Genomic DNA, 12,446 nt, shown 5'->3' with positions numbered 1-12,446 from the left:
AAATGTCTCCATTCTCTATAGCAGACAGCAGGCACCTTAAATCTCAATATATGTTTTCTTGGAAACGCAGAGATCTAAGGTACCTGGGTATGTTTTTGTCCACTCTGGAAATAGATTTATACCATGACAATTATCTACCTTTACTAAATAAAATCAAGCAAGATCTGAGGGGGCACCCGGCAAATAAATTGTCATGGTTTGGTAGGATAATCGTGATTAAGATGGTGACATTGCCGAGGGCTCTCTATGTGTTTCAGACTCTTCCGATAAACATCCTGAGGACCTATTTCAAGACCCTCGGGAGGTTGGTCGGAAGATTTATATGGAAGGATAGGAGAACACATATTTCTTATGGATCTCTGACAAGGCCACAGTCAAAAGGGGATTTATACCTCCCGAATTTTGAGAGATACCATGAGGCAACAGTGTTACGGAGGGCGATCGATAAGGTCCATGGTGCCTCCCAGGAAAAAATGGGTATCACTGGAAGAAAATTTGCGTGGACGATACTTAAGTCAAATAATGTGGGTACCTGGGAAGTATAAGGATCTTTTCTTTTCTTTTTTCTCTCTTTTAAATTTACCACCAGCCTCTTCCACCCCCCCTTTGCCCTCGTTGCTCCCTTCTTCACCCTTCCCCCCTTTTTTTTTTCTCCCACCGGCCTCCTCCCATCATCCCCTTCTGTTTTGCTTCTGTTTTTCATTTCGTCTTTTTAGGTAGGAATGGTATAGATTGTAGGAATTGGATGTAAGGAGTGGAAAATATAGAGCAGAAGTTTACATTTCAGGAATATTAAATGTTAAAATGTTAATGTTAAATGTATAATGTCAATTGTTAAGTTTTAAATGTAATGCGTTATGTAAATATGTAATGTATATGATTGTATTTTAGAAGATGAGTTTTGAAACTCTTCTTTGTTAAATATCCTACAATAAACAATAAATCACATATACAATAAAAAAGAGTTGAACGACAATGATGGCGATTTGTGTAATAGTGCCAACCCGCTGCAGTACAACTGCCATGACTGGTCTTCAAGTGGTTAAACAGGTTTTTTTCTGCAGCAAGCCTTCATTTTTATTTTATTTTTTTTAAAGTGGTTTTTGTTAAACTGCATAGTTTTTTTTTGCTGCTGCAAAGCCTCCCTTAAGAAAAAAAAAGAAGGCTTATGTTCCAGGGGTGGTTTTTCATTTCTTTTTTTTATTTTATGATTTTGGGGGCATTTTTTACTTTTTGGTTAAACTGATTTTTTATTTTTTTTATTTTTTATTTTTTTTATTTTTTATTTTTTTTGCTGTTGTACTTTAGGAAAAGTGAACCATGTTTCAGGTGGTATTAATTTGGGCTTTTCTTTTATTTAGAGGATATATGAACTTTTATTTTATGCTGATACCTTTTTTTTTTGTTCGTTTGTTTTTTTTTTTTTTTACTACAAGGCTTCTCTATAGAAAAAACTTCTGTTTCAGGGGTGGTATTTTGGAGTTTTAGTTTCTTGGAGTTTTTTTTTTTTTATGTTTATGAGTCTTTTTTAATGTGCTCAAATCACATCATTTAGTTTCTGTCAGTCTGTTCTTATAGCTGCCTTATCTCCATAGATAAACATGACCACATCTCCATAGATAAAATAATAGTTAGGCATACATGAGTTAGGCCTAATATCCCTGATTTAAGGGATGGTTCACACCTCAGACAGAAGCGACTCTCAGCAGGGGTCCGGTGCATCCCTGTTTTCCATTTCAGGGAGCAATCAGGGCCAAATTTTTGTCTGAATTCAGCCCTGAAACAGCCAATGACGCACAGCATTCCTGTGCAAGCTGCTCCACAGCCTCAATGAAGAAATGTGAACCGGCACCATAGTGAGCCGGCCACAATCTCCTGTCATGCGAATTGGATGCAGGGAAACCGGCATCCAATTCCCATAGGTGTGAACCCATCCTAAAGGAGAAGTACAGCCAAAGCTTGTTTAGCTGTACTTCTCTGTGGACCACAGGAGTGCAGTTCGTTCTGCACTCCTGTGACATGTTTTCAGCAAATAGCGGGCTGAAGCCTACTATCGGATGACGTCACAGAGCCGGTCCAGGCTCAGGAATGATCACGACCATATGGTGGGGATTCGCCCACATGCTTTGACTAGCACCCGGCTCAGCCTCTCAACGAGCCACTGAGAGCCTGAGCCAACAGCTCCTGCCCCCTTCACAGCCCAGCGTTCCTGTGAGCTCAGGAATGGGGGGGGGGGCAGAGCAGAGAGCCAGTGACTGACAGTCGCCAGTTCTCTGCTCTTCGAACTCAGAGAATCGAGCAATTGGTGGTTTTTAGAGGCTGCGGTAGAAAGATGCGGCATCGGACCAATGCTGCATCTACCTAGATAAGTAAGATTCTTCAAAACAAAATGTTTCCCATACTTCTCTTTTAAAATGTCCTGCTGCTGACCAGTTCCAAACTGCTGTATGTTCTGCTATTTTTTGTTCTTATATTAAAACCACCTGTGCTTTTGTCTCTCTTGATTTTGAGCTTTAAATTGCAGCATAGAATTGTCCTTCTGCTGCTTTTCTACTGCTGTATCATTTGTGATCACTTCATTCTTGTATTAAACCTCCTACCTATGCTCTTGGTCACTCGCTACTTTTCCTTTTTCCTTCTGTCTCGAGGATCCTGGTGATGTCATGGACCAAATATGGCACCTTTTAGGTGACAATATCTGGGGAAGAGGCCCTTGTTTCTCATTATGGGGACAGTGTTCCTCGTTAGAAGTTATAAGACTTTACTGCCCTCTCTTGCAAATTATCATTGTCACCTGTTATAGTACAGGAAGGGAGCAGCATGCTCACTGCCATCCTTTTCCTAGTGACCTTGGCTACATATCTAGATACACGTTTTCTTTAAATTTAATAGAAACCCCATGCTGTTTTATCCATTTTTTTTTTAATGGAAATTTTAAGACTGCATGTTACTGTACTCTAGCTTTATATGCAGCTGTAACGCACCTCTCAAACATGATGTTCATAGAATTTGTTTGTTTACAAGGTTGCCCTTTAAGTCCTTTAAAAGACCTTTCTCTTACATTTATTGAAGGACATAGCGTTTCATTAATCTTGACTGTAGGGTTTTATCGCCACCTTCAGAGGTAGGGCACTAGGCAGAAAAAAAAGGACACAGCACTGTTCATGGGCAGCCCTAACTGGTGGTCAAGCCCCAATCTGCCAAAGGCTACTAATTTTTTTCTCCCAAGTGTAGGAATGAGGACATTCCCATGTTGGGACTCTAATTTCCACATTTCGTTCCTTTCCTTTTCTGCATTTTTTTCCTGTGAAGATTTTCACGCAGCAGCCGAGCAAGATGACAGGCTTGATAACCTGGATTAAGTAGCCACCCCTGCCAGGCCAGTCAGCACAAGCAAACGCCTGGCTACGTGCAAAATTTACTGCAACAGCCCTTTCCAGGACTGGGGTAGCAGGCGAGTTGAACGTCTCGTGGGGACTCAATTGTTCCCCTGGCTAACAGCTCCCACCTTGGTGGTAGGGGGTTTGTCTTGGGAGTGTTACCTGTGGTTGTTTGCTGAACCAGTAAGTATCCTCCTCACCCCCCCCCCCCATCCGGCGCAGATGGCAGCTGTGGGCACTCCCTGGGGTGGTTACCCTTAAGGCCTGAGTTGTCAGTTCCATACCCCCCTTTTTCCCTCTTTCCTTCCTTTCAGGTTGAGTCCCAAAACACTTTTTAGAGAGTTTACCTTTTTGAGGTGGTGCTTCTTAGCCACTTAAGGAGCAAGTCTATTTCTGACACTTGTTGCTTACAAGTTAAAATCTGTATTTTTTGTGAGAAAAAAAACAAACATTATATATATATATATATATATATATATATATATATATATATATATATATATATTTTAGCAGAGACCCTAGAAAATAAAATGGAGATTGTTGCAATACTTTGTCACACCATATTTGCGCAGCGGTCTTACAAATGCAATTTTTTTGGAAACAATACACTTTTTTGAATAAAAAGATAATAAAACAGTAAAGTTAGCCCAATTTTTTTGTATAACTTGAAAGATGATGTTACGCCAAGTAAATTGATACCTAACATTTCATGCTTTCAAATTTTGCACGCTCGTGAAATGGCGACAAACTATGGTACTTAAAAATCTCCATAGGGGACGCTTTAAAAATTTCTACTGTTTACCAGTTTAGAGTTACAGAGTTGGTCTTGTGCTAGAATTATTGCTCTCACTCTAAAGGCCCATACACATGATCAGACTTTTTGACAACAAACATGCAAATTAGCTGTTTTGGAGCAACATCCGACTGTGTGTACGCTCCATCGGACAAACTTTTTCAGTTTTCATCAGACTTTTGTTGGCTGTGCGAACGGACAAACTTTCTGGCAACAAAAGTCTGATGGAACAAAGTCTGATCGTGTCTATAGAAAACCATAGGACTTTTGTACAAAGTACAAACACGCATGCTCAGAACCAATGCAAAAGATCAGACAACAATACAGAAGGTTACCAAAGGTGGCGGTAAAGAGCAGAAAAACCACGTGATTTGGTGAAAGTTGGCTGAAAAAGTCCTGCCGTGTGTATGCAATACAAGTTCTCGGCCGACACCCTTTGTACAAAAATCCACAGGAAAGTTTGTACAAAGTCCTATCGTGTGTATGAGGCTTTACAGTCATGGAGATACATGTGTGGTTTGAACACAGCTTGCATGTCTTCACTACTGCACATGCGCTCGGAGGGACGGGCGCTTTACATTCAACAGGACTCACCAAGCAGGATGTTGGGCTGTGTCCCATGCCACCACTGCAGTAAAGAAGGCCATGTGGAAGAGCTAGCTCCAATCTGATCCCGTCATCATTCAGAGGCCACTGACCCCAACACAGGGCCTGTAGTTACGCCAAAAAAAGTTTTTTCCTGTAAATGTTTAGATGATTGAAGTCAATAGAGCTTCACCTAATTCACTAAGCTAAGGGAAAAATCCTTTGTAAAGTCATCACCCTAATTGCCTTTTAATGTACCTTTAAATCAACCCCATGTCCCTTCAATCACTGAGACAGTTTATCTTGAAAGGGTGATTCTGATGTGTAAAGAGTTTGATATATAATGAATGGAGGAGAGGGGAGCTGCTTGGCCATACTGGATGTTGAAAGTTAAGTTTAAATGGTAGAGAAGTATGAAGTCAATAGGGAAGATATGTGTGATTGTGTGAACTTAGATGGGGAGATTAGGGTGGAGAATTAGGGAGGGGGGGAGAAGAAAAGAGAAAATAAAAAAGGAAGGCAAAATGGTGTGGAAGGAAAGAAGGCTAAGCCCTTGTACACCCGGTCGGAGATTCCGACAACCAAATCCGTCGGAGTAATTCCGACGGATTAACTCTGCAAGAGGTCCGGAAGTGATGTTGCATACACACGGTCGGACAAAGTTGTCGGAAAATCCGATTGTACATAACGTGATGACGTTATTTCGTTACAACGGGACTACGTTCAGGCTAGTAGCCAATAGCTTTGGTCTAGGAATTTGATCTGAGCATGCGTGGCACTTTGTCCATCGGAGTAGGCTACACATGATCGGAGTATGTCCGATCTGAGCATTTTGTCGGAAAATTTTACCGGCAAGTTGGAAAAGTTGGTTCGTCGGATATTCCGATGGAAACAGTCAGATGGAGACCACACACAGTCGGAATAGCCGACAAAATGGTCTGATAGGACACATTCCGTCGGAATCTCCGACCATGTGTACAAGGGCTAAGGGGTATGGGGAGGATCACATGATTAATAGGTAGTCAAATGGTGCTAGTAATCAAGGGGCTTTTCCAGTCTTATGTTTCTCATAGAGTAAATTAAAGGGATCCAGGTATCTTAAATGGCGTGTAATAAAAGGATGTGACACCCCTGAGAACTTAATAAAAGGCCGCCATTGTCATCTAACTCATTAAATTTGTTGAGACTGCAATTTCTGGCGGGGGTCAGCATTCGTATAAGTGTAAGCATTTAAAAGGTGAAGTAATCATTATCCTTTGTTATGAAAGGCATTTAATTAAAGAATGACGATTGCATTAATAAAATACATTGGGTTATAATGCTTCTTTCTATTTTTCTATATGAAAATATTTGAAAATCATTTGCATGTGAAAAAATAAGGAAGTCTTTTACTTCTTCCAGTAGCAGATTTAGCCTGCTCTACTGTGCCGGGAAATGGCTGGATTGATTTTGCTGTTCTGTCAATTCTGCTTGTGTACATGATCTCCCACAGTGCTGTTACCGATATTTACTTTTTTTTCCTTTCCCTTTCTTTGCAGATAACAACTGTGAGTTGGGTTCTCTTGTGCTTGCTGCTGGCAGTGTTTCCCCTGATGCCTGTTGTTGGAAGGGAGCCCAACATCACTCTGGTGTAAGATCAACATTGTCTTCCTAAAAGCTTTATATCACATTTAGTACGCACTGATTCAGTGAGTCTTGTCAGACACGTGAACTATTGTGGAGTCAGGGGAAAAAAGGATGTTATTTCAATAATGAAAGAAACTGTCTGCTTAGATGGGCTGCTGATGGTTATTCTATTGTGCATTAAGTAGACTTTAAGAATTTATAGCATTTATTTATCTTGGTTTGTAATACATACAGTGTATCTATCTATCTATACACACACACACACACACACACATATATATATAATATATATATATATATATATATATATATATATATACACACACACACACACACAAACACACACTGCCTTGAAAAAGTATTCATACTCCTTGAAATGTTCAACATTTTTTCATGTTACACCCAAAAATGTAAATGTAAATGTATTTTATTTGAGATTTTCATGATAGACCAACACAAAGTGGCACATAATTGTGAAGTGGAAGGAAAATGATAAATGATTTTTCAAATGTTTTACAAATAAATATGTGAAAAGCGTGTCGTGCATTTGTATAGCGCCCCCTGAGTCAATACTTTGTAGAACCACCTTTCACTGCAATTACAGCTGCATGTCTCTTTGGGTATGTCTCTACTAGCTTTGCACATCTAGAAAGTGAATTTTTGCCCATTCTTCTTTGCAAAATAGTTCATCATAAAAAAGCAGTACAGTGCAGATACTTAAACTAAATCATTAAATTAAAAGTAAAGCTAATAATAATAATAAAACACAAGAGGCAGTCCATTCTCTTTAAACTCAAAAGAAGATAGTGATGAACTCAGCAGAGAAGCCCCAAGATATCCAGTGAATCAGGTGATCTATGCATCAGGTATATTGACTTGAGTGACACCCTCCACCACCGATAGAAATGGCCGCTCACCTCAGGAGATGGACCCCTGAGTAAATCAGACAGGTCAAATACAGCGGTCCCTTTCAGGGAATATTTTTAGATATTTGTTTGTAAAACTATTTGAAAACCATTTATCATTTTCCTTCCTCTTCATAATTATGTGTCACTTTGTGTTGGTCAATCACATAAAATCCCAATAAAATACATTTAAATTTTTGGTTGTAACAGGGCAAAATGTGGAAAATTTCAAGGGGTGTGAATATTTTTCAAAGCACTGTATGTGTATATGTGTTTCTTTATCGTGCATCACGGGACACAGAGCATCATAGTAATGACTATCTGGGTTATACGCTACCTTTAGGTGATTGGACACTGGCAACCCATAGTAAGAAAGGTCCCCCATATAACCCCTCCCATACAGGAAGTACCTCAGTTTTTTCGCCAGTGTCTTGAAGGTGATGGTCATGGCTGTTTGAAGCTCTTCAAAACTTAATGATGTCCCAGTAAAGGGCATTATGATTGGATCCATTCGGATGGCATGAAGCTAAAATGGATGGTACCCGAGCCTCATGGGAAGGAGAGAAGATTCCTGGAGGTTTTGCCTGTAATGCGGCCTTACGGCGCTGGACCCTGCGTAATGGAAACCTGTGCAGTGTTTGTTCTGACCAAAGAGTTTTCCTGCAGGGTGCTATACAGGTCTGGGGAGTGGACCCCAGATTAAGGGGAATCCAGTCTCTGAAGGTCTTTTATGACAAAGCTCGCTGTGATGGGTGAAGATTGGACTGTTATGTTTAGAGACCTGCAGCAGGAATGGTAAGTCTGCATTTGTTTGCAGTTTCTCTTTAAAAAAAAAAAGAGAGATAAATCTGACTATATATTCTCCCGGTGGCCACTGGGTGCAGTGTGCCGTTTAATTATGCTATGCACGCTTTCTCATGTGAAGTGCGGTTTATCCTCCAACCGCTAGAGGGAGCAGGCTCGCTCGGTATGGCCTATTTTTATATATGCAGGAAGTGGAAGGGTGGCCATGTGGCAACAGGTTCAGTTTGCCTCTTGGGACATAGCAGCATAATAATGAAGTGTGAATACTTACTATGGGAGAACTATGTGAAACAAGTCATAATTTTATACTGCTTATCCAGGGGGACTGTACAACTTAAAGTTAAAACACCCCTAGATGGTTAGCAGTTCACTTTAAAGTGTTGACTGTTCTATAAGCAGGTGCAGTGTAGTTTACATGCTTGCAGTCTTGTTACTTAAATGCATGTTTAAATATATACATTTGGGGAAAAATGGGCAGCAAAACCTGCTGAAATAGCAAGGTTGCTAAGAACACACGGTTGCTGGAATGCACAGTTGCTAAAAATATATGACCATGGTTGCTTAAGCATGCATTGATGCACAAAGATGCATGTTTATTCGCGTTTGCAAAAATGTACAAGAATTTACATGTTTGCATGGAGATACATATTCAACATAGAGTGCATAATCTCATAGAGATGCATGGTTATCATTGCTTGCTTAAAGATGCAGGTTTGGACATATTCATGGGCATTGATTATTCATGATCATATGAAGATGCATGATCCCAGAAAGATGCATGGTTGCCAAAAAATGCGTGTTTAGATATACATGTTTTACATACCTGCTTGATCACATAAAGATATTTGATTGCATAAAGATACAAGATTATACGTTTGCTTTAATATACAAGGATATACATGTTCACATAGGATACATGGGGACTTGTTTGCGGAGGGCGGATCCGCTTTTGCACTGCGGGTGCACTTGGGGGTGCAGTCACTCTGAACTAGGAGGTAGATCTAAAATAAGGGGAAGCCCTGCTGATTTTGTCATCCAATCATGTGCAGGCTAAAATGCTGTGTTTTATTTTCCTTGCATATCCCACTCGGATCTTTGGTGACTTTGCTTCCAGGTGCACTTGCGGTACACTTGTGGTGCGGGGTGGGTTTGCCCTTAGTGAATAATCCCCATGGTTGCATATGAATACTTGATCACTTAGAGCTGCTTGATCACTTAGAGCTGCTTGATCACTTAGAGCTGCTTGATCACTTAGAGATGTTTGATCACTTAGAGCTGCTTGATTGCTGAAGGAGGCTTGATCGTACAAAAATGCTGGATCACTTAAAAATGCTGGATCGCATATAGATGCTGGATCATATAAAAATACATGATCACACACAAAAAAAAAAAAACATGTTGCATAAACAGGTTTCATAAACGCATGCTTGCTTATTGCAGGAATACCTGTTTCTATGGGCACATGTTGCATGAATGCGTGTATACAACACACACTTTCATATTGTGCCCAAATGCATATTTGCATGAACTCATGCTTCCATAGAAGCATATTGAATAAACACATGCAGGCATGTTTTCATTTTTACTGCATACACATGATTATTACATTAAGCTGTATACATATTTACTTGTTTTCTCCGGGCTATTTATCTATGTACTTATTTACATAGGACTACATGCATATGGGCCTTTTTGCCAGGATGCTTGTTTGCCTGAGGGTATATCCGTATGAGCGTTGTGACAGACCTAGCTGGGACCGAGGCTCTTGGAGGGGACTGAATGCTAGCCTTTTACATTGTGATTATGGGCCCTCGCATTTGGGGGAACGGTGCGCTTTGTGAGCTGTATGCCTGGGGACCCCTGAGGTGGTGTTACTTGGATTCAGGTCCGTGCCCCCCCCCCCCCCCCAAGACATACAGACTCTGGATATGTAAATGCCATTTTAGCAATAGACTAAATCACACTATTGGGACACAAGCTCTTAGATGCTAATATCACCTCCAGCCATCCTGACTGTCTTGTATAATGTAAATGAGTCTAGTCTGGCTTGACACAGATTCTAAAGAGTATTTCACCTATTGTTGTTTTGTTGTTTGTGCTAATTAACCTGCAATTGAATTCGGCAGGAGCCGAAAAGTCTTATCCCTCAATCAACTAATCTGAGTGTTGATTTAGATAACTCATGCTAATTAGGTTAGGTTCTAGTCACCCAGCTGTATATATTTTGTGTGAGATCTCAAATAAAGGTCATTCCTGATGTCCTCCAAGACTGGTGTCATCTAGTCTCTTGGGGGCTCCTATAGCCAGATCCATTGGACTTGTGTTCCAGGACTTAGGAAGCGGTATATAGACAGAAGCACTCAAGCGGAGTGTGGGATCGGTTCCGTCACATGCGTATTGACCCTGTACTTCATACATCAACACAAGAATGGCAAGAGCACTTGTATACCTGCATGTTTGCATGCCTAGGTACTTGCATACCTAAGAGCTTATATAGAGGTAAACCTACATTGGTTTAGGCCTGCATCCTTGGGCAAGCAGGAGCATTGCTGTAAGTTTCAATGATCTGACAGGTATCCACATTCCCTGATGGACAGTGATTTTGGCTGCATCTGAACCACTGTGGTGTTTGGCATTACAGGGTGTCCTGGCGCATTAATTTTTCATCTGACTGCGGCCACATTACCTTGCTCATGCCTGATCTTGGCAGGATCAAAGCCGGGTTAGTATACAGATGGGAGACTGCCTGGGGATACCAGATGCTGTAAGCTATTCCCCACCGGGAGGCATCTGAGGCTGCTGTATTTTTTTTTTTTTTTTTTTTAGAGAGTATCTCAGGCCAGTAAGACTTAAGGGCAGTCTCTGAGGTGGTTTGTTCCATCTTTTGCCGGAGGTAACCTGGTCTGTTAAGGGCACCTCTTGGGTGGGGTCTGTCACAGAGTTGTCAGTCTTTGCCTTACATTTGCTCTTGTAGCAGAAGTTATTGGCTCTTTATTGTGACAATTAAATGGTGGTAGTAGGAACATGAGGTCTATTTTAAGATCTCAACTCGCTAGACATCCTTCTGTTTTCAGATAGGTTAGACGATTAAGTGATAACCTCTCTGCAAGAGGTAGGTTCATGTGGCGGTTTGTTTCCAGGCTCATCAAGGATTTTGGTAATTGCAGTGGAAAAGCTGTTTTGTGAATCTTCCCTTTGGGTTGGCCTCAGCTCAGGAGGATTCTGAAAGCATCTAGCCCCAGTGCTGAGCTTGCTGAAGACACCTCAATACACTGTATCTCAATCTTTCCTCAAAAAGCAGTCAATTCCAGGGGTTCCTTTGTTATATTTCTACAGAAGGAAGCTGTTTAGGTCAAAGCACGTTCTCTACGTACAGCCCTACTCCAGGTCTTGGTAGAGGTTCATGCCCCGTTGGGGACTTGAGGATCCAGGCATTGCTTTGCCAGAAGGCTCTGTTTCCGGGGTATTGCAGAGCAAAGATTGGTGCTTGATATTCCTCCTTTTCAGGAATCTGGAAGATAACCACTGACGCCGGTATCTCTAAGTTGACTTAAGACTGGCTATACTTCAGTAGGCCTGATCTCCAATAGCTGGTAATTTTTTGGCCAGTATGCATTGCTCTGGATTATAGGACAAACCTCTTGTATGTTCAATCTGGAAATGCCTTTGCAGGCATATATATATATATATATATATATATATATATATCTCAACCTCTAGAGCAGCACCAGAGGTCATGCGACTCAGGGAGGTGTATCACATTTTGTCTAGGACAGTACAAGTGCCTGCTCCATCGCCAATACTTATTCCAGGTATAGAATGGTGGCCAGGGGAATCTTCTAGATTCCAAGTTCTACAACAGTTGGGACAGGTGTGTCCAAGACAAGAGCCCCACTGCCAATGGTGGTACATACACTGGTAATACCTTAAGGTCTGGTTCTCCCTTGTTTGATGTTTTTTTTTCCCCCTGTTTATGATTCTGCCACATCTATTCCGAAGAAGTCCAGTGGTCTTAAGTCCCATATCTCAGCACTATTGAGCTCCTTCAGGGAACTTCAATTACAGGACTTAAAAATATTTTTTTGCCTGGCGTGAAGCCAGGAAGTGGCACCCGTAGAAATATGTGGGTGGGAGGTTTTCTCTTTCTTTCTCCAGTCGGTAGAAGAAAGGAGTTTGGCCTTAAGTACCGTTAAGGGTCAGGGTTTTTCCCTATCCATGTTTTTCCAGGGGTCGTTGTTTCTCACTACTATGCCATTCTTGTGTCCTTGAGACTTAACTTGACTGTCCTTACAGAGGCTACTTTTTGAACCAATCAGGGGAGTCTGTTGGTTCTTTTATCTCAGAAGGTGGCTT

At 41.1% G+C, this 12,446-nt stretch overlaps 1 protein-coding gene across 1 annotated transcript in view; it reads left to right on the top strand.

Annotated features, from left to right (window-relative positions):
* PIGN (phosphatidylinositol glycan anchor biosynthesis class N) overlaps nucleotides 1-12,446 on the top strand; it is a 618,025-nt gene that overhangs the window by 363,601 nt on the left and 241,978 nt on the right. The window contains exon 18 of the mRNA XM_077492054.1: nucleotides 6,297-6,388. Within this exon, the coding sequence (XP_077348180.1) occupies nucleotides 6,297-6,388 (92 nt within the window). The remainder of the gene's footprint in view (nucleotides 1-6,296; nucleotides 6,389-12,446) is intronic.

Source organism: Lithobates pipiens, unplaced genomic scaffold (genome assembly GCF_037356315.1).
Source record: "Lithobates pipiens isolate NorthernLeopardFrog02 unplaced genomic scaffold, aLitPip1_a1.2 Scaffold_19, whole genome shotgun sequence".
NCBI classification, from domain to species: domain Eukaryota; kingdom Metazoa; phylum Chordata; class Amphibia; order Anura; family Ranidae; genus Lithobates; species Lithobates pipiens.
The sequence above is the reverse complement of the archived record's forward strand: the minus strand, read 5'-3'. Positions and strand labels throughout refer to the sequence as shown.